This window comes from Phyllobates terribilis, unplaced genomic scaffold, assembly GCF_046119375.1.
Source record: "Phyllobates terribilis strain yellow unplaced genomic scaffold, ASM4611937v1 Scaffold_7__3_contigs__length_470593459, whole genome shotgun sequence".
Lineage (NCBI taxonomy): Eukaryota > Metazoa > Chordata > Amphibia > Anura > Dendrobatidae > Phyllobates > Phyllobates terribilis.
This window is the reverse complement of record NW_027362767.1, coordinates 94,087,447-94,110,753: the sequence shown is the minus strand read 5'-3', so window position 1 is coordinate 94,110,753 and position 23,307 is coordinate 94,087,447. Positions and strand designations below refer to the sequence as shown.

The following is a 23,307-nucleotide window of genomic DNA, read 5'->3' as shown; positions in this document are numbered from 1 at the left end:
TGCTTTCAGATAACTATACGGATGGGATAGGAAGGAGAAAACAACAAAACTGCATCAATCCACCAATGGGGGTGCAAACCTCCAGATCTCAAAATACAAGCACATCCTTCAGTAAAACTGAGAAAAATATTTATTCCATGCCAAAGAAATGCAACGTTGCATACTTTGGCATGGAATAAATATTTTTCCAAGTTTCATTTGCACACTAAGTTTTAGTGTGTAGTGCCCACACTGTCACGATTCCCCTGTATGCCTCATGAGAGTATGTGGTCATGTAATCTCATTTATGGAATTTGTATACTGGCAGTGACTTGCTGACTAGTCTCAGCCAGCTTTTCACAATTATCTTCTATATATTGAACCTGAGTGATGCTAGTTGGCATGTAACAACAAGTATGCAAATCGCATCGCATACCATTCGGTCACTTGACCACCCACCTGCATGGGGCATACAAGGGAATCGTAACAGTGTGGACATCGCACATTCTCACAATTCTGCTGTTACATACTGTGACTGCAGACTTTCCTTTTTAGACTGGACATTCCCTTTAGGGAAGTTTGCACACGAGAAGACTTGAGTGAGTTGGTTTAGTTTCTGAGCTGCACAGCCATGCAACTTAGAGAAAACAATGGTATGTGGTTTTGCCTTTAAGGAGAAATTGAAAGCTCTTCTAAACCACCGTTGTTGCCGTTATACTGCCTCTTCTGACACTTAGAGCAGAGACAAACTGCCATATTTCTTGTGCGAGGATCGCATCATAAACCTCGTACTGGCCGGCACCTCTCCTGACCTTGACAGTTGCATAGAAATCCGTCATGCTGTCATACTCAGGTCAGGAGAGGTGCCGGCCAGTCCGTGCAGTGCAATGCTATCATCAAACGAGTTATATAGCAGTGTGTCCCTGCCCTTATACATGTTTTCTGAGTATAACATAAGGCGTAATTTAAAGGGGTATTCCCATCTCCAAGACCTTATTCCAATATGTAGTAGGTATAATAATAATATTAGCTAAAAGCTCAAATTAGAAATGTAGTATAGTTCTTCTGATTTGCTGTGTCACTTACCCTATGTTCAGGGCATTGCAGTATCTTGGGTATCCATGGTTACGACCACTAACAACTCACTATCACTGTATGAGTGGTCGTATCTATGGATACTACAATGCCCTGCTCATGGAGTAAGTGACATAGTTAATCAGAAGAACTATAATACATTTCTAATTGGAGGTATTTGATAATATTATTACTATTACACCTACTACATATTGAGATAGGATCTTTGAGATGGGGATAACCCCTTTAATGAATGATATAATTTGCGTTGGCTACAGATTATACAAAATGTCTTGATTTCATTTTCTATTTTAAATGTATTGTATTCTTTCAGGGTACCTTCTCGGTGGACACGTGGTCCGGTTTTTCCATGGCCATGATGAATGTTTGACAATCCCATCTACTGACCCAGCCGAAGCTCAACATAGGTTAGATTAAGAGAAATAGAGATTCATTGGGATAGAAAGTCATAAAACATAATAAATAGTGTCATAATCATGCCATGCACAAGATAACCAGCGATAACCTCCGTGCAGTGACTTTATGGATCCTGTATAGCTTCTTATTCCTATTGGTCAGTGTCATCAGGGCCATCTTATACTTGGATCATCATACTGTATGTTAATGTTGGTAATGCACATTACTCTGTACATGTACGAGCAAGAGCAGTCACGTGCACATTTCTTGGCATGAGCCTGGCAACCTCTGTGTATGGTGCACACCTGTAGAGGATGTGTGAGAGACAACTATTGAATGACTATACAATACCAGCTGCTCCTCCCCTGTGGCTGGGGAGGACATTCGCCTGAAGAAATCGACCAACTTGGGCGAAACACGTTAAAATGGGCTGTGCTGCTGGAACAAAATTCTCTTGATGTGATAGAGATGAAGGTTTTCATTATCGCCACGCTTTTCGATGCCGAACCAGCTTCTTTTTCAAGTGAAAAAAACAACATATACTTTTTCAGTTGAAAAATACACAGGTTCGGCATCGAAATGCTTAGTGTTTCTGAATATTTTCCATTCTGTCACATCTAGAGAATTTCATTGCAGCAGTGCAGCCCAATTCTATGTGTTTCGTCTATCCTAGTCAAACACAGTCCTGTGACGTTTCTGTATATGAAATTCACAGTCTTACAATGTTTATTATTATATTTTTATTATAAACCTATATATGTGCCTTTATCTTGCTAGGAAAGTTAATTATGAAGCAGGAGGAGCTGGTGTTCGTGCCAGGTCGTTATGGAGAGTGGAACCCCTTAGAATAAGGTACCCATGTATATTTTCTATGTTGCTTTTAGCACATTTCTGATGGAATCTCTTTTTAATGCTTTTTTTTTTCTGCAGTTGGAGTGGCAGTCACATCAAATGGGGGCAGACATTCCGCCTACGGCATATTACAACTGGGCAGTATTTGGCACTGACAGAGGACCAAGGATTAGTGCTACAAGACCGAGCAAAGTCTGATACCAAGTCTTCAGCATTCTGTTTCAGAGCATCAAAGGTAAATGGTGATTACTGTTAAAACCTACAAGGCCAAAAAAACCCACATAGTAATGAAAAATTGTACGCTTTTGTAATTTTACAAAACATACAGGATGAATAACCGCATGCAGCGATATTATTCTGTCAAAAGGACAGACCCGACATATGATTCAGACAGACACTATATTAACCCCTTAATAACATCTGACGTACTAATACGCGTCTGTGCCCTGGGACTTAAGAGCCAGACCCGTATTAGTACGTCATGGCGATCGCGCGCGCACACAGGCTGTGCGGGCGCGATTGCTGCCGGGTGTCAGCTGATTGTCACAGCTGACACCCGGTACTATGTGCAGGGAGCGGTCCTGCACCGCTCCCAGCACATTAACCCCCGCGATGCTGTGATCGAAGTCGATCGCGGCATTGCGGGGGCAAGGGGAGGTGATCGGCGATACTCACCTCCTCTTCCGGCTTCCAGCGCAGTTTGCAAAGGCTTCCCGGGTGTTGCCATGACGACCCGATGTCGTCATGACAACATCCGGGTCACCAGAGAGCAGGAAGATTGCTTGGGCATGCGCAGTGCATCTCCAAGCAATCTTCACACTGTGCACTTCTGACAGCCTTCATGGCATAGGGATGGTGCTTCATTCCTGTGCCATGCAGGCGATCAGAAAAAAAAAAGTGAAAGTCCCAGAGTGGGACAAAGTAATAAAGTGTATAAACTGTGTGAAAGTGGAAAAAAAAATAAAAAATGTGCAAAAATATTATAAAAAAATAAAAAAAATAATACACCAAAAATAAAAATATAATGTACCCATCAATAAATATTATTATAAAAAAAAAAAAAAAAAAACAATAAAAGTACACATATTTGGTATCGCCGCGTCCGGAACAACCTGACCTATAAAACTGTCCCACTAGTTAACCCCTTCAGTGAACACGGTAAAAAAAAAAAAAAAAAAACGAAGCAAAAAACAATGCTTTATCACCATACCGCCAAACAAAAAGTGGAATAACACGCGATCAAAAAGACGCATATAAATAAAAATGATACCGCCGAAAACGTCATCTCGTCCCGCAAAAAACAAGCCGCCATACAGCTCCATCAGCCGAAAAATAAAAAAGTTATAGCTCTCAGAATAAACCGATGCTAAAAAATATTTTTTTCTATAAAATAGCTTTTATTGTGTATAAGCGCCAAAACATAGAAAAATGATACAAATGTGGTACCGCTGTAAACGTACTGACCCGAAGAATAAAGCTACCTCATCAATTTTACCACACGCGGAACAGAATAAAAAAAAAAAAAAAAACAATTCCTGAATTGTTGGTTTTTGTTTATTCTGCCTCCCAAAAATCGGAATAGAAAGCGATCAAAAAATGTCACGTGCCTGAAAATGGCACCAATAACAACGTCAAGTCATCCCGCAAAAAACGAGCCGTCACATGACTGTCTGCCAAAATCTGGAAAAATTATAGCTCTCAAAATATGGCGATGCAAAAACTAGATTTTACAAAAAATGCGTCTTTTAGTGTGTGACAGCTGTCAGTCATAAAAACCCCATATGATTCTGGCATTGCTGTAATCACACCGACCCGAAGAATAAAGTCGTCTAATCACTTATACCGCACAAGGAACAGCGTCAAAAATAAACTCTTGGGTTAAGATTGGGCTAGGGCTAGGGTTGTGCTGGGGCTAGGGTTGTGCTGGGGCTAGGGTTGTGCTGGGGCTAGGGTTGTGCTGGGGCTAGGGTTGTTCTGGGGCTAGGGTTGTGCTAGGGCTAGGGTTGTGCTAGGGTTAGGGCTGTGCTAGGGTTAGGGCTGGGGTTGGGATTTTTTTCAAAAGTAAGAAAAAAAGATGACGATATGGCGACTAGTGTTGAGAGCAAGTGCTCGCTACTTGAGTTTGCATCGGGTGCTCTGGTATGCATTGAGTATCGTGGGTATTTGAGTGACATGCTCGAGTCTCTGCCCCATATGCTTCGCGGCCAAAAAACTTTACGGGGATTGCCTGCCATGCACGAGCGATCCCCGCATGTTTTTTTTTGGGTGTCTAATAACCGTGAAACATGCGGAGCAGGGACTCGAGCATGTCACTCGAGCACACGCTGTACATGGTGCATACCTGAGTACCCGATGCAAACTCAAGTAGCGAGCACTTGCGCTCAAGAATAATGACAACTTATTCAATATGATGACCTAATGTAAACAAATTCTGTGCCGTACCTCTGGGTTCAAAATGTTCACTATACACCTTAATAAAATCCTTGAGGGGTATAGTTTCCAAAATGGGGACACTTGTGGGGGAGCTCCACTGTTTAGGCACATCACGGGCTCTCCAAACGCGACATGGTGTCCGCTAACAAATTGAATGGAAAATCGGCTCAAATTGTTAGCGGACGCCATGTTGCGTTTGGAGAGCCCCTGTGTGCCCAAACATTGGAGCTCCCCCACAAGTGACCCCATTTTGGAAACTAGACCCCCCAAGGCACCTATCTAGATGCATAGTGAGCACTTGGAACCCCCAGGTGCTTCACAAATTGATTCGTAAAAATGAAAAAGTGAAAAAAAAAACACTTTTTCATTTTTATGAATCAATTTGTGAAGCACCTGGGGTTCCAAGTGCTCACTATGAATCTAGATAGGTGCCTTGGGGGGTCTAGTTTCCAAAATGGGGTCACTTGTGGGGGAGCTCCAATGTTTGGGCACACAGGAACTCTCCAAATGCAACATGATATCCGCTAACAAATTGTCGGCTCAATTTGTTAGCGGATATCATGTTGCATTTGGAGAGTCCCTGTGTGCCCAAACATTGGAGCTCCCCAACAAGTGACCCCATTTTGGAAACTAGACCCCCCAAGGCACCTATCTAGATGCATAGTGAGCACTTGGAACCCCAGGTGTTTCACAAATTGATTCATAAAAATGAAAAAGTGTTTTTTTTTTTTTCACTTTTTCATTTTTACGAATCAATTTGTGAAGCACCTGGGGGTTCCAAGTGCTCACTATGCATCTAGAAAGGTGCCTTGGGGGGTCTAGTTTCCAAAATGGGGTCACTTGTGGGGGAGCTCCAAAGTTTGGGCACAGAGGGGCTCTCCAAACGCAATGTGGTGTCCGCTAACAATTTGAGCCGATTTTCCATTCAATTTGTTAGCGGATACCATGTTGCATTTAGAGAGTCCCTGTGTGCCCAAACATTGGAGCTCCCCCACAAGTGACCCCATTTTAGAAACTAGACCCCCCCAAGGCACCTATCTAGATGCATAGTGAGCACTCTGAACCCCTAGGTGCTTCACAAATTGATTCGTAAAAATGAAAAAGTGTTTTTTTTTTCACTTTTTCATTTTTACGAATCAATTTGTGAAGCACCTGGGGGTTCCAAGTGCTCACTATGCATCTAGAAAGGTGCCTTGGGGGGTCTAGTTTCCAAAATGGGGTCACTTGTGGGGTAGCTCCAAAGTTTGGGCACACAGGGGCTCTCCAAACACAACATGGCGTCCGCTAATTATTCAAGCAAATTTTACAATCAAAAAGTCAAATGGCGCTCCTTCCTTTCCGAGCCCTGCCGTGCGCCCAAACAGTGTTTTTTCCCCAAATATTGGGTATCTGCGTGCCCAGGGGAAATTGCACAACAAATTTTGGGGTCCATTTTTTCTTGTTACCCCTGTGAAAATAAAAAAAATTGGGTCTAAAGTAACATTTTTGTGAAAAAAGTTAAATGTTCATTTTTTTCTTCCACATTCAAAAAATTCCTGTGAAGCACCTGAAGGGTTAATAAAGTTCTTGAATGTGGTTTTGAGCACCTTGAGGGGTGCAGTTTTTAGAATGGTGTCACTTTTGGGTATTTTCTGTCATAAAGACCTCTCCAAGTGACTTCAAATGTGATGTGGTCCCTAAAAAAATGGTTTTGTAAATTTTGTTGGAAAAATGAGAAATCGCTGGTCAACTTTTAACCCTTATAGCTCCCTAACAAAAAAAAATTTTGGTTCCAAAATTGTGCTGATGTAAAGTAGACATGTGGGAAATGTTATTTATTAACTCTTTTGTGTGACATATCGCTCTGATTTCAGGGCTTAAAAATTAAAATTTTGAAAATTGCAAAATTTTCAAAATTTTTGCCAAATTTCCGTTTTTTTCACAAATAAACGCAAGTGATATCGAAGAAATTTTACCACTATCCTGAAGTACAATATGTCACGAAAAAACAATCTCAGAATCAGGGGGATCCGTTGAAGCGTTCCAGAGTAATTACCTCATAAAGTGACAGTGGTCAGAATTGTAAAAATTGGCCCGGTCATTAACGTGCAAACCACCCGCGGGGCTTAAGAGGTTAATACAATAGGGTCTGTCTGGTGCCAGTGATAAATCATACAAAAATTCCAGCATTGCATCGTGGTTTCCATGGACCAAAATTTAGAAGAAAAAATACAATACACAATTGCAATCTAAAAAGAATAAGAAAGACTAAGGAATGTAAAAAAATAGAATGAAAATAGCGACAATATATGCTGGTGTGATGTACATTTCGCTGGATGAAGCCTAAATATTACCTTAAACTTATAGCAATGATTCTAGTATTTGTTGGATATATCATGGTGTATGATTTCGGCCACACAACAGGTTTTTGAAAAAATTGTGGAGCCTTAATTAGCCTGAGTGCTAAATTATTTCAGTTTGGAGTGCTTAATTTGGATTTTTCCAATATTTTGATATTTTACTTTTGGTGGCAAAACTAATGTTTTACATTCATATATTGTGGTTTCCATTATAAACTAAACCACAAGAACTGAGTCCTCCAGCCATTCCTGCCGCACATTGTGCAAAACTGACAATGATATTGAAATAACCAAAGCTACGTTTTTTTTTGTTTTTTTTTTACCTTTCTGCTGCATCTAAAATCAATATTTATGTTGTTGGTGATAAATTGGCCTGAAGTATAGATGAGAACGAAATAGAAACTCTGAGGGTTGTTTATGGCCGAATGCCTGTTATTGTTTTTAAAGAAGACTCCATCTGCACAGAATGATGGATCAAACCAAATACAGGCGCTAGGTGCATTATGGCAAGGCCAAACATTTAAGTACACCTTCCTACCTGCTTGGTTACCATGTATCTTCTCCCTTCTGTGACTCTATGAAGCCAGAACTGTCAATCAAAGAGGAGGAGGTGGAGATTGAGGAAAAACAAGCAGGTGAGAAGGTGTACATAAATGATTGGACCTGCCGTAAAGCACCGAGCGGCGGGACTTTAAACAGTCATTCTGTCCTGACAGACTGCCTTAAAGGTTTTTTTCACCTGCAGGAAATTGATTTGGGAGAAATGGAATAAATAGCTGCAAGTTTAGATCGTGTCATGCAATTGGTCACAGCCGTTATCTCGCTCGCCGGGAGTGACCATACGCTGTAGAAGTCTGCATACTATAATAGTGAAGTGTTATTATGTCATTTAGTCCTTTTTTAAGCCACTTCTCTGTGTTAATTTTGGTAGTGCACTGCAGGCTTTTGGCATTTACTAATAAAACATTGTTAAGGAGGAGTTTATAGGATTTAACTCTGTATAATTAACATGTTCCTGTAAAGGTCACAGTCTTTGTTTTTGCCGGCCTGCTTTATCTGAACTGCTTGGTAGCAAAGTATGAGTCACAGACCACCAATTTATGCAGCGTGTCAATGGGACTATATTTACACCGCGTGCAGAATTATTAGGCAAATGCGTATTTTGATCACATGATACTTTTTATACATGTTGTCCTACTCCAAGCTGCATAGGCTTGAGAGCCAACTACCAATTAAGTAAATCTAGTGATGTGCATCTCTGTAATGAGGAGGGGTGTTGTCTAATGACATCAACACCCTATATAAGGTGTGCTTAATTATTAGGCAACTAACTTTCCTTTGGCAAAATGGGTCAGAAGAGAGACTTGACGGGCTCTGAAACGTCCAAAATTGTGAGATGTCTTGCAGAGGGATGCAGCAGTCTTGAAATTTCCAAACTTTTGAAGCGTGATCACCGAACAATCAAGCGTTTCATGGCAAATAGCCAACAGGGTCGCAAGAAGCGTGTTGGCCAAAAAAGGAGCAAAATAACTGCCAATGAATTGAGGAAAATCTAGCGTGAAGCTGCCAAGATGCCATTCGCCACCAGTTTTGCCATATTTCAGAGCTGCAACATTAGTGGAGTATCAAAAAGCACAAGGTGTGCGATACTCAGGGACATGGCCAAGGTAAGGAAGGCTGAAAAACGACCACCTTTGAACAAGAAACATAAGATAAAACGTCAAGAATGGGTCAAGAAATATCTTAAGACTGATTTTTCAAAGGTTTTATGGACTGATGAGAGTGACTCTTGATGGGCCAGATGGATGGGCCAGAGGCTGGATCAATAAAGGGCAGAGAGCTCCACTCTGACTCAGACGCCAGCAAGGTGGAGGTGGGGTACTGGTATGGGCTGGTATCATCAAAGATGAACTTGTGGGACCTTTTCGGGTTGAGGATGGAGTGAAGCTCAACTCCCAGACCTACTGCCAGTTTCTGGAAGACAACTTCTTCAAGCAATGGTACAGGAAGAAGTCGGTATCGTTCAAGAAAAACATGATTTTCATGCAGGACAATGCTCCATCACATGCATCCAACTACTCCACAGCGTGGCTGGCCAGTAAAGGTCTAAAAGAAGAAAAAATAATGACATGGCGCCCTTGTTCACCTGATCTGAACCCCATAGAGAACCTGTGGTCCATCATAAAATGTGAGATCTACAGGGAGGGAAAACAGTACACCTCTCGGAACAGTGTCTGGGAGGCTGTGGTGGCTGCCGCACACAATGTTGATCGAAAACAGATCAAGCAACTGACAGAATCTATGGATGGAAGGCTGTTGAGTGTCATCATAAAGAAAGGTGGCTATATTGATCACTAATTTTTTTGTTTTTGCATGTCAGAAATGTTTATTTCTAAGTTTTGTGCACTGATATTGGTTTACCTGGTGAAAATAAACAAGTGAGATGGGATTATATTTGGTTTTTATTAAGTTGCCTAATAATTCTGCACAGTAATAGTTACCTTCACAAACAGATATCCTCCTAAGATAGCCAAATCTTTAAAAAAAAAACACTCCAACTTCCAAAAATATTAAGCTTGGATATTTATGAGTCTTTTGGGTTGATTGAGAACATAGTTGTTGATCAGTAATAAAAATAATCCTCTAAAATACAACTTGCCTAATAATTCTGCACACAGTGTATACAGCTAGAGCCAAATGAACAAACTTTAGATATACTTGCAATTTCTGTGTGCCTTCACAGCTTACTAGAACTGTGGTACAAGAATACACCTTGTGCAAGGCAGGTCTATAACTGCTTCTGATGATCACTATATAGCTTTGCCATTTGTAAATTTTTGTACTTATTTTTCACTAATATTTTTAATTACAAACTGTCCCATTTTGTCGATAAGTTTGTTTTTCACCAAATTAAATTCACGTTAACTTCAAGCATCATCGTTATAAACACTAATATACAGTTTTGGATAATGTTCATTGGCCTTTTGTTTTTAATGCAGGAAAAGTTGGACTCTGGCTCAAAGCGAGACATTGATGGAATGGGTGTTGCTGAGATTAAGTATGGGGATTCCATTTGCTTTATTCAGCATGTACACAGCGGCCTGTGGCTGACCTATAAATCCCAAGATGCCAAGACTGCACGACTGGGACCACTAAAAAGAAGAGTAAGTGTACAGGTTATATACTATAGGTCTAAGAACTAACAGGCAGGTAGATGCTAACAACCTGCCTGTTCCACCCAGTGCAGACCTCTTCCAGCACTAACTGCTCCTGCCAGCGATTCTGTGGCTTCCAACGTCATCACGTCGACAGGGCAGCTGCTTCTCTTCTGCTCTGCTGTGTTGACTGGGCGTGACTGCCAACGTCATGCAATTTTGACAGCCGTCTGTCAATCAGCATGACGCCTGAAGTCACGCAGAGATGAGGCATAAGGCAGTTGTTTCCCTTCCATGCCATTCCATGACCAACACCCTACCTTGTTGTTGCTAATAAGGCAGAGACAAGTCCTACACAAATTCCTATCACCTAATAGGACAAATTAAGGCTTTTCTTCCATGGCCACATAATATGCACTAGAACTACCCCAATGGTAATGTTGTAGCAGGCAGTAAACGAAAATTCCTTGTACCAAATTAATTATCGATCCACATCATGGAACATAATGCTTTATTATTCTGCGTCTATGGCAGTGTGAATGTACATGCTTCAAAATTAGTGTGTTGTGCTACAATTAAGGCATCCTGCTCCACTTGAGTTTGAGCTAACACTCAAAACTTAAGTGGTGTATATATATATATATATATATATATATATCAATATATATACTATATGTGTATATGTGAAAATTGTCAATGATACACTAAGCATCTTGGTTTTCAAAATTTCGCGTTGTCAGACTAGCTGCTCCCTGTATCTAACTAGAAGTTATATTTTACATCTGCCTCTTTCTGAACAGGCGATCCTGCACCAGGAAGGCCATATGGATGATGGCGTCACATTACAGAAGTGTCAGCATGAAGAGTCCCAAGCTGCTAGAATCATTCGTAACACCACAGGCCTGTTTAGCCAGTTTATCAGGTACAGTTCGCTCAGCAGTGTCTAATTTTTGCCACACATTTCACAAACCGTTATGTTCGTCTATCTATTGATGGCTTCTAAAAAGGACACACAAATCTAGTTCTCCTTATGAGTTAGCATAGCGTTCCACACCAGGCCCCATCATTCATTTTTGCTTCCAATCCACATTACCGTACAAATAATTTTAAGACTGATTCATAGGCTATAATTTTGCTGATGCTTCTGTAGAATTTGAAGCGGTATTTGCAAATCACCAAGAGGAGTCACTAAAATATTCATCCGATCTGTTGGGACTTGTTGTTCGCTGACGCAGATCTTTTTTTTTTTTTTATGGCAAGTGACCTGGATTCTCTGACTGGAAACAACCGGACAGTAACGACCCCCATCGCCCTGCCTATTGAGGAGGTAGTTCAAACCCTGCAAGACTTGATCACTTATTTCCAGCCTCCCGAGGAAGAACTAGAACATGAAGATAAACAAAATAAGCTCCGCTCACTCAAGAACAGGCAGAACCTTTTCAAAGAGGAGGTACAGCCCAGGGATCTCAGTGATGAGAGTTTTTCTCCTTCTTCTATCATGAGTACAATTGATATATAAGAAGTTTTATCATCTTTATTATTTTATCTACTCGTTACATTTATGTATTTTTTTCATAGAGCAGTATTATTTTCTTTATTATTTTCACATTGATTTTCATTTATCACCTAAATATAAATATTACAGCAAGTATTTTTCAAGCTTTCTGTCCTACTACTATAAATTGTACTGTAACAGGTAATCCTTGTGAGGAGCGCCATGTGGGTGTAAAGAGACTTATAGGTCATGCAATGCTCCTCTGGGAATTTAAATATGCAAATAGCTTCTTCAAAAAGGAAGAGGACAGGAACTCTAGTACCACCTATTGCAAGTAGCAATCCTAAAAATCAATATAGACTCTTCAAAGAGCCTTACCACATGACTTACGATTAGAAGCCAAACCAGCAGCTCCATTTGCAGACACGTGTTTCCGGGTGTATGCCCTTCATCAGTGCAAAGCAAGAGAATTGATTTTGCCTTTCACCCAGCCAAATCAGTCTTCATGCTTTGCACTGTTGATGGGCAAACATCCCAAAAGGTGTGTCTGCAAATGGAGTTGCTGGTTTGGTTTCTTATCCGAAGTCATGTGGCAAAGGCCTCTAAAGGGTCGATATTGACTTTTAGGATTGTTACTTCCAATAGGTGGCACTAGAATTTCTGTCCTCTTGCTCTCTGAAGTGACTATTTGCATCTGTAATCCTTGAAATTTTTGTCTGAGCTTTATAATTTCAGCAGCGGTTTACTGTAAAGCTCCAGATACTGATTGCAAAATCTGAAATAGGGACTTAACCTATGATATGCCACTAGTAAAACTGGAGTAATTTATGTGGCGGCAGGGACTTTGGACCCCCACAGCGGCCAAGAGTGGATCCTCCATCTAAGCACCCTCTAAAGTTATGTCCCTGCATCACGTCCTAGATAATAAGTGTGGTAAAGTGACTTGCTCGGTTCTCCGGAGGTAAACACAGGACACACGGTTTGGGTAAACTTCCTGCGGCTTTATTGTGCGGCATAAACTCCAGCAGCGTCCCATAAAAAATAAACAGTCCCTCTTGGGGTTAACTGGAAAACTTAAAAATGAAATATAACAGAGTCCTCTAGCCAGCAAGGCCTTTGCCGGCTGCAGACAGTCCTGTGAAGTTTCAGCAACACCAGTCCTCCGGTGTTGCTCTCTGGCATCAGCCACACACAGTATGGAGACTTCAATCTCCAGACCACACACTCCACACAGGAAAACAAACTGACTGAACATTTAAACCCTGTTTGGCCACACCCTGAGGGGGAGGTATGGGGAATGACTTCCCTCCCATCTCTACGTCATTCCCATAAAACCACACCCTTTTAAAGGGGTAACCCCCAGCATATAACATGCTGGCAGAAATTCCGTAGGTCTTAGTTCAGGCAGGAGAGCATCCTGAGTGACACATACCTCCCCTCGCATATAAAACAGGTGACTCTGTCACATAAGAATAAAATGTATTAAAAGACCTAAAGGGGTAGTTTGGAACTTTTATATTGATCAATACCAGATCGATGGTGGTTCCACACTCCAAACCCCCACTGATCAGCTGTATAAAGTGCTGCTGCCGGCCAAATGTGATTAGTTTTGGAGCTGTGCTGCACATCTCCACCAGCTGTTTAGTGACTGTAGCAATGTATTACAGATTCACCCTTATCCTAAGAATAGGCCATCAATATAAAAGTACCAGAAAACCCACTCATCATGCAGGGACCAAAAGTCTTTGCACTTTTTAGCAGCATTTTTATGACCCAATTTACAATGTTATCTGCCCCTTCCTCTGCTGCTAATGGACCTTAGATTAGAAGCACCACTCCAGTGCTGAAAAAAGAACCAAAATATTGGAGTGGTGCTTTGACAAAACACATTGAATACAAAGGAATCAAATGCAATGAAATTATTTTGATGTAAAGATGACATTCTTAGATGTAAAAGGTTGCTAAACCCATACATGGTTTTCGGTTCACTAATGATACATTAATATTTCCCAATTAGGCCCCTATTTATTTATTTTTTTGCTCGGAGCTCTCCCATAAGTGCTGAAATACAGTAGTATCTTATTACAAGTTTTCATAACGAGGAAATGCTCTTAGGATTTGATCACATCACATGTGTATGCTTGAAGGGTCATCAGAACAGGGATTCCCAGCCAGTCTGCTATGCTGGTACTCAACAGGCCTCAAACTGTGTAACTCTGAGATCCGAGAGGATCAGACACATTCAGTTTAGCATATCAGTCGATAGCCTGCCCTTGTCGGATCGCAGACATTACGCAGATTGAGGTCTGACAGTACCAGCATGGGAGACTGGCTGGTTATGCTTGAAGGGTTCCACTAAAAGTCTGCACTAAGGCAGGGGTGCATAATCTTTTCTGGTCTGAGAGCCAATTTTTATATTGAACTATTTCCAAGGGCCACAATAAAACTCAAAAGGGTTTTGAGCGGTTATTGAATATCAAAAGTGTAGAGAGATGTTGGTTCCACTGGTGGTCTACTTTTTCCCCAATCAGTACTCTAAAGAGAGCACACTTGTAACTCTCTCCATTGAAGGTTATAGATGTTGTAGTGGCTGGCTGTTTTTCACAATTCTTGTAAACTATAATGATGGAAGCTGCACATATAAGACGCCAACACTCTAAACTCCCATATCTATTTTTGGACAGCTAAACAGGGGCGAGGGAACCCTAGGCTTTTGATGAATCTGGGTCCCAGATAAGGTCACACAGTGATGTATTTGTGCTTGCCTATCTCTGCTCCTGAGCAGTGCGAAACTTTTCTTCCCACTGACATGGAAACTACGGCATAAAGAAGGTTGGGGGCTGCACAAAATGAAATGACAAACTGCATGTGGGCCCTGTGCCACAGTTTATGCAACCTTGCTCTAGACCACAAGTGTCAAACTCCGGCCTATGGGCCAAATCTGGCCTGCAGGGTGGTTATGTTTGGCCCCCGACACTAGGACTATGTGGGGCCCATTATTCTGTATGGCTGACTATGTGGGGGCCATTATACTGTATGGACGACTATGTGGGGCCCATTATTCTGTATGGAGGACTATATGGGGCCTATTATTCTGTATGGTGGACTATGTGGGGGCCATTATACTGTATGGAGGACTATGTGGGGCCATTATTCTGTATGGAGGACTATGTGAGGCCCATTATTCTGTATGGAGGACTATGTGAGGCCCATTATTCTGTATGAAGGACTATGTGAGGCCCATTATTCTGTATGGAGGACTATGTGGGGGCCATTATACTGTATGGAGGACTATGTGGGGCCCATTATTCTGTATGGAGGGCTATGTGAGGCCCAGTATTCTGTATGGAGGACTATGTGAGACCCATTATTCTGTGTGGTGTACTATGTGGGGGCCATTATACTGTATGGAGGACTATGTGGGGCCCATTATTCTGTATGGAGGACTATGTGAGGCCCATTATTCTGTATGGAGGACTATGTGAAGCCCATTATTTTGTATGGAGGACTGTGAGGCTCATTATTCTGTATAAAGGATTATGTGGGGCCCATTATTCTGTATGGAGGACTATGTGAGGCCCATTATTCTGTATGGAGGACTATGTGAGACCCATTCTTCTCTATGGTGGACTATGTGGGGGCCATTATACTGTATGGCGGACTATGTGGGGCCATTATTCTGTATGGAGGACTATGTGGGGCCATTATTTTGTATGGAGGACTATGTGAGGCCCATTATTATGTATGGAGGACTATGTGAGACCCATTCTTATCTATGGTGGACTATGTGGGGGCCATTATGCTGTATGGCGGACTATGTGAGGCCCTTTATTTTCTATGGAGGACTATGTGAGGCCCATTATTCTGTATGGAGGACTATGTGGGGCCCATTATTCTGTATGGAGGACTATGTGAGGCCCATTATTCTGTATGGAGGACTATGTGAGGTCCATTACACTGTGTGCAGAATTATTAGGCAAATGAGTATTTTGATCACATGATACTTTTTATACATGTTGTCCTACTCCAAGCTGCATAGGCTTGAGAGCCAACTACCAATTAAGTAAATCTGGTGATGTGCATCTCTGTAATGAGGATGGGTGTTGACTAATGACATCAACACCCTATATAAGGTGTGCTTAATTATTAGGCAACTTCCTTTCCTTTGGCAAAATGTGTCAGAAGAGAGACTTGACGGGCCCTGAAACGTCCAAAATTGTGAGATGTCTTGCAGAGGGATGCAGCAGTCTTGAAATTTCCAAACTTTTGAAGCGTGATCACCGAACAATCAAGCGTTTCATGGCAAATAGCCAACAGGGTCGCAAGAAGCATGTTGGACCAAAAAGGCGCAAAATAACTGCCCATGAATTGAGGAAAATCAAGCGTGAAGCTGCCAAGATGCCATTCACCACCAGTTTTGCCATATTTCAGAGCTGCAACGTTACTGGAGTATCAAAAAGCACAAGGTGTGCTATACTCAGGGACATGGCCAAGGTAAGGAAGGCTGAAAAACGACCACCTTTGAACAAGAAACATAAGATAAAACGTCAAGAATGGGCCAAGAAATATCTTAAGATTGATTTTTCAAAGGTTTTATGGACTGATGAAATGAGAGTGATTCTTGATGGGCTAGATGGATGGGCCAGAGGCTGGATCAGTAAAGGGCAGAGAGCTCCACTCCGACTCAGATGCCAGCAAGGTGGAGGTGGGGTACTGGTATGGGCTGGTATCATCAAAGATGAACTTGTGGGACCTTTTCGGGTTGAGGATGGAGTGAAGCTCAACTCCCAGACCTACTGCCAGTTTCTGGAAGACAACTTCTTCATGCAATGGTACAGGAAGAAGTCGGTATCGTTCAAGAAAAACATGATTTTCATGCAGGACAATGCTCCATCACATGCACCCAAATGCTCCACAGCGTGGCTGGCCAGTAAAGGTCTAAAAGAAGAAAAAATAATGACATGGCCCCCTTGTTCACCTGATCTGAACCCCATAGAGAACCTGTGGTCCATCATAAAATGTGAGATCTACAGGGAGGGAAAACAGTACACCTCTCGGAGCAGTGTCTGGGAGGCTGTGGTGGCTGCTGCACGCAATGTTGATCGAAAACAGATCAAGCAACTGACAGAATCTATGGATGGAAGGCTGTTGAGTGTCATCATAAAGAAAGGTGGCTATATCACTATTTTTTGGGGTTTTTGTTTTTGCATGTCAGAAATGTTTATTTCTAAATTTTGTGCACTGATATTGGTTTACCTGGTGAAAATAAACAAGTGAGATGGGATTATATTTGTTTTTTATTAAGTTGCCTAATAATTCGGGACAGTAATAGTTACCTGCACAAACAGATATCCTCCTAAGATAGCCAAATCTAAAAAAAAACCACTCCAACTTCCAAAAATATTAAGCTTGGATATTTATGAGTCTTTTGGGTTGATTGAGAACATAGTTGTTGATCAATAATAAAAATAATCCTCTAAAATACAACTTGCCTAATAATTCTGCACACAGTGTATACTGGTTGGACTTTATCCAAGTTTTTCATTTTGGCCCTCTGTGTGTTTGTCTTCCCTGCTCTATGCAGTTGCATACCTCACGGTCATGGTATTCTTGTCAAACTTGACAAAAGATCTCTCAAGTCTGGGCAAAAATAATCTACTATTCCTTTCCTTCACAGCATATGAACATAGTCCCAGATTGTCATGTAAAATGAGTATTACCCTGAGACATAAGAACAATCATGCATTGATGCAGTAGCTCTACATTTTCCTGTAAGAATGCAATTAATATGCACAATTTTTTCAGTTGCTTGATTTCTCCATGAATCACCTGAAAACTGAAATACTAATAATAAGTATATCTAACTACTGTGTAATTGATTTCCCGGGGAACAGCCGTCCTGCTCTGAGTGTACAATAAACCCACTTGATTGTCCGACTATTAACACTTCCTCTCCCTGTGCAGGGAATGCTGGCTCTGGTGCTAAACTGTATTGACCGTCTAAATGTATACAGCAGTGCCGCACACTTTGCCGAATTTATCGGGGAGAAAGCTGGACCAGCATGGAAGGAAATCCTGAACCTTCTCTATGAATTACTAGGTAAATGGCCAATCAATAATCTTTATCAACTCCTATTATATAGTTGTCAAGAGCAAATTAAAACCATAAAAGAAAAAGTAATACATTTTTCCAACTGGCAGTCCATGTCTGCTCAACCTGTTGTCCTTGCTTTCAACTTATATCTGTACATTGTCTTTCTGGATTTTAAAGTATATTGTCTAAGGGTCCATTTGCATTGTATGATTATAGTAAAGCATTATTAATTTTACTACAATCTTAGTGTGCACTTGCTGCCTATCACTTGATGAATGAGCAAAGTGCTGGTTTATTGCCTTAGGCTGGGTGCCCATGTAGCGTTTTTCAAGCGTTTACGCTGCGGAATTTCCGCAGCGTAAACGCTTGTTAAACGCTAGGTAATCCGCACCACATGGTCCCCAAGGGGATTCTGCATGTTCTATGCACATGCTGCGGATTTTTCCGCAGCGTTTATGCTGCGTACAAAAATCCGCAGCATGTCATTTAATTTTGCGGAAGCGCAGCGGAACTCCCGCCATTGACTTGCATTGAAACGCATAGAATGCGCGTCTGTACATTTCTACAAGCGAATTCTATGCGTCTCTATGTGCGGATGGTACCCAGTTCTGGAGGAGGGAAGACTCTCATCCAGACCTGGGTACCATTCTACCTGTAAAAAAAAAGAATAAAATAATAAATAAAGTTTATACTCACCTTTCCGAAGGTTTCTCTGCTTGCCGGCATCACTGAGGGACCTTCGGTGACGTCACAGTCATGTGACCGCAGGCCCTTCACCGCTCTGTCTCGCGATATGCCGGCAGCCGGGAACCAGACAGGAAGGAGCGCTGCAGCACACGCCGGGGCATCAGGGGTGAGTATAGCTTTATTTTATTTTATTTTTACGGTTCACACTGTATAAATCCATGCTGTTTGCATGGATTTATACAGTGTGACCTAGTTGTCAAGCACTTTCCAAGTGATGCTATCGCCTGGAAAGTGCTTGTCAATCTGCATGCGGAAACGCATGTGGATCCGCATGTATTCTGCAGGAAAAACGCATGCACGATCTGCATGCGTTTTTTCTGCCAGGGAGATGCAGAAATGCTGCAGAAATTTTCTGCTTCATTTCTGCATCGTGGGCACATAGCCTGAAACTATGTTTTGTTCTGCACAAAAAATTGCATTACTCGGCAACACATTGTCCTGTGTAAGCTATTATAGGTTGTTCATTGTGCAGCGGAAACTGCTGCCTGTGTAAACAAGCATTTAATCGGCTGCCAATATTTATCAATTGAAAAAGACAAGTGGGTTTCAAGCGGTTTTCCTGCAGTGTACCAGCAGCGCATGGTATTTGTTATATTCATGTCCTGGTGAAGAAGTCAGTAAGACTTCGAAACTCTTTGATTTTAACCATGTGACAAACAGAAATAAAATCCTTAATGGAAACTTTGGACTCCTGAGATGTTCTCTCCATGTGGTGTACCAGCAGCGCAGGAAAACCGCTTGAAACCCTCTTTTCTTTTTCCTTTGGTCCTTTGATCTTCGGTGTGCAGCGGCTGGTATGAGCATACATAAGGTTGCAGGAGGCTACCTGTAAAAGTGAGTTTAAAACCTTTCTTATCGACACTGGTTGTATCGGTTAAAGCCCTATTTTGCGCTCTCATTTCCTTCCAGCATTTTTACATTAATATTTATCAATTGCATTCGTTTAACACTGTGAGTCGGGTGATGAAAACCCGCCATAAGAATCTAAAGATTTAGATTACAGAAGGTAATAATCAAGCCCTAAAATCAGCATTATTAAAGGGAACCTGTCAGGCAATTCATACTGCCCACAAAACAGGCAGCATGAATTACAACCTGGCTGCATGTACAAGTGCTTCTCACTGAATTAGAATATCATCAAAAAGTTAATTTATTTCAGTTCTTCAATACAAAAAGTGAAACTCGTATATTATATAGAGTCATTCCAAACAGAGTAATCTATTTCAAGTGTTTATTTCTGTTAATGTTGATGATTATGGCTTTCAGTCAATGAAAACACAAAAGTCATTATCTCAGTAAATTAGAATAATTAACAAAAAACACCTGCAAAGGCTTCCGATGCATTTAAAATGGTCCCTTAGTTTGTTTCAGTAGGCTCCATAATCATGGGGAAGACTGCTGACTTGACAGGTGTTCAGAAGGCAGTCATTGACACACTCCACATGGAGGGTAAGCCACAAAAGGTAATTGCTAAAGAAGCTGGCTGTTCACAGAGTGCTGTATCCAAGCATATCAATGGAAAGTTGAATGGAAGGAAAAAGTGTGGTAGAAAAAGGTGCACAAGCTACCGGGATAACCGCAGCCTTGAAAGGATTGTTAAGCAAAGGCCATTCAAAAATTTGGGGGAGTCTCACAAGGAGTGGACTGCTGCTGGAGTCATTGCTTCAAGAGCCACCATACACAGACGTATCCAGGACATGGGCTACAAGTGTCGCATTCCTTGTGTCAAGCCACTCATGACCAATAGACAACACCAGAAGCGTCTTACCTGGGCCAAGGAGAAATTGACCTGGACTGTTGCTCAGTGGTCCAAGGTGTTGTTTTCAGAAGAAATTAAATTTTGCATTTCATTTGGAAATCAAGGTCCCAGAGTCTGGAGGAAGAGTGGAGAGGCCACAATCCAAGCTGCTTGAGGTCTAGTGTGGAGTTTCCACAATCAGTGATGGTTTGGGGAGCCATGTCATCTGCTGGTGTAGGTCCACTGTATTTTATCAAAACCAAAGTGAGCGCAGTCGTCTACCAGGAAATTTTAGAGCACTTCATGCTTCCCTCTGTCAACAAGCTTTTTGGAGATGGAAATGTCATTCTCCAGCAGGACTTGGCCCCTGTCCACACTGCCAAAAGTACCAATACCTGGTTTACAAACAACAGTATCACTGTGCTTGATTGGCCAGAAAACTCGCCTGACCTTAACCCCATAGAGAATCTATGGTTTATTATCAAGAGGAAGATGAGAGACACCAGATCCAACAATGCAGACGAGCTGAAGGCTGCTATCAAAGCAACCTGGGCTTCCATAACACCTCAGCAGTGCCACAGGCTGATCGCCTCCATGCCACGCCGCATTGATGCAGTAATTGATGCAAAAGGAGCCCCGACCAAGTACTGAGGGCATTTACTGAACATACATTTCAGTAGGCCAACATTTCGGATTTTAAAAACATTTTTCAAGCTGTTGTTATAAAGTATTCTAATTTACTGAGATAATGACTTTTGTGTTTTCATTGGCTGTAAGCCATTATCATCAACATTAACAGAAATAAACACTTGAAATAGATCACTCTGTTTGTAATGACTCTATATAATATGAGTTTCACTTTTTGTATTGAAGAACTGAAATAAATTAACCTTTTGATGATATTCTAATTTAGTGAGAAGCACTTGTACATTATTCTCTGAAATGCTCCAGTGTTTCAGACAAAATGTTCTTTGAAGATCTGCCCCTGACCAGGTCTTTCCAGAGAGTCTGCAGGTGATTGACAGGTCTCTTCCTCGTGTGCACAAAGAGAGATCTATCAATCACCTTTAGCAGCGCTGGGAAAAGTCCAAGGGCAGTGCCGGACTAGTCTCACCGGAGCATTTGAGAACACAGTATACCTGGCTGCAATCATGCAGCCAGGCTGCAACACATGCTGCCCGCGATTTGGGCAGCAAGAGATCGCCTGACATGTTCTCTTTAAAAGCGTTCTCTCAATATACACATTTTAATGTCTGATTAAGACCCCAATCCTGAGATCAGGTGCTCAGTGTGCCTTGTTTGCTGCAGATAGATGATTGTACATATAACGGTCACCCTCCATTGTAGTATACGGCAGGCACAAAAAAGAGCTTATATCTGGTTTTATGTCTCCTGTAAAACTGAATGATGAATTAAACCAATGTGTGGTATCAGATACAGTCAATGGCCTCAAAAGAAAAAAAATAATACTATAGTAGGTTGACCACCATTGATTTTATATCTGTAAAATCTGTAAGCTTAGATGGTCTTAAATGTCCATAGGCTGCTCCCTACAAACACAGGTAGAGTATGGCTACTCTACCCGTGTTTGTAGGGAGCAGTCTATGGACATTTATGACCATCTAAGCTTACTAAATTTACTAACTTAATTTGTCATAATTAAAGAATAGCTAGTGATATATTGGAGCAAGAGCATAACCAGAACTGTGCTATCCATTTCTCTGTGCAGCATTTATTATAAGCTACTGGACAGTGTAGAAACGGCTATGGATTTTATAGCAGTAGCTCCACCTCTACATTTCCCTGTGTAATGTCCCCATGCAGCCACATTATACTTCTATATGGTTTTGTAATGTGCCTTTTTAGGCTCTTTAGAAAGTAATATTAATGATGAGGCATGTCTAATTCCAACCTTGCCCAATCACCTTTTCCCACCAATATCAGCTGTCAGGAAACAGTTCAGGAATCCTCCAGAAAATAATTGTCTGACTCTGATCCCCCTGAATCTTCTGGGTGCCAGCTACCTGAATTACAATCAAATGTCAATATTTACTTTTTTTTACCCTCTTCTTTTGCTTTGTTTTCTAGCTGCTCTAATTCGCGGAAATAGAAGCAACTGTGCACAATTTTCCAATAACTTGGATTGGCTTATAAGTAAATTGGAGCGTCTTGAATCATCTTCAGGTATTTTCATAATGTCCTGTCTTTTTTAGAAGAATAGTATTGACTCTTGCCATATGACGATACAGATATGTTGACCATTTTCGATCACCTTTTTCTTTGTTTTGTCATCATAATTAATTACTTTAGGCTGCAGACAACATACAACGCGTGTTTTATATTTCAGTTGTTATATGTTGTAAAAATATAATTTCAGGCGAAGTATCTATTTTCGAATGGTGCTTTATGAAATGTATCACCAGATTTAGGTTTTGTCATGCTTTGCTGCTGCTGTGACAGGACACCTAAAGTTGCCTAATTTGGAATGTTACCATTTAGGGTCATCACTTTTATTAATGGTGTTATGGGGTGCTGAGTTGAATAGTGTTGTTTATAGAAAAGTAGTGGACCGAAGAAATACTTGGTACCTCTGTTATTGTACCCAAAGCCATGTTGTTTCACCGTTGTGAAGGGAGATGACTAGTGATGAGCAAGCACTAAAATGGGTACTCATTGCTCGGGTTGAGCAAATTGAAATGCTCGCGTGCTCGGTCCGAGCAACCAGCCCAATGTAAGTCTATGGGAAACTCGAGCATTTTTACGGCGCCCCCTTTCCACCCCGGCGGTCTGCAGAGGGCCTAAAATTGCCCAAATCGATGGGAACTGTGCTCAGATGACATGGGAACAGCACGGGGAAGACCCCTGGAAGCATCTCTGACTCCCAGGTTATTGCTGTCAACAATACTGTCAGAGGTATTACGCCACTTTTACCAACTCACAATAAAACATACAAAAATGAAACCAAAATCCATTTACCTAGGAAA

The 23,307-nt window shown here is 41.4% G+C and overlaps 1 protein-coding gene across 10 annotated transcripts in view; it reads left to right on the top strand.

Annotated features, from left to right (window-relative positions):
- The window catches only part of RYR3 (ryanodine receptor 3), a 786,940-nt gene that overhangs the window by 295,705 nt on the left and 467,928 nt on the right, over nt 1-23,307 (top strand). For all 10 annotated transcript variants that reach the window (XM_073638993.1, XM_073639000.1, XM_073639001.1 and 7 more), the window contains 8 exons: nt 1,388-1,481; nt 2,248-2,322; nt 2,401-2,557; nt 10,094-10,258; nt 11,050-11,171; nt 11,510-11,699; nt 17,709-17,844; nt 22,412-22,507. In XM_073638993.1, coding sequence (XP_073495094.1) covers nt 1,388-1,481; nt 2,248-2,322; nt 2,401-2,557; nt 10,094-10,258; nt 11,050-11,171; nt 11,510-11,699; nt 17,709-17,844; nt 22,412-22,507 — 1,035 coding nt within the window. The remainder of the gene's footprint in view (nt 1-1,387; nt 1,482-2,247; nt 2,323-2,400; nt 2,558-10,093; nt 10,259-11,049; nt 11,172-11,509; nt 11,700-17,708; nt 17,845-22,411; nt 22,508-23,307) is intronic.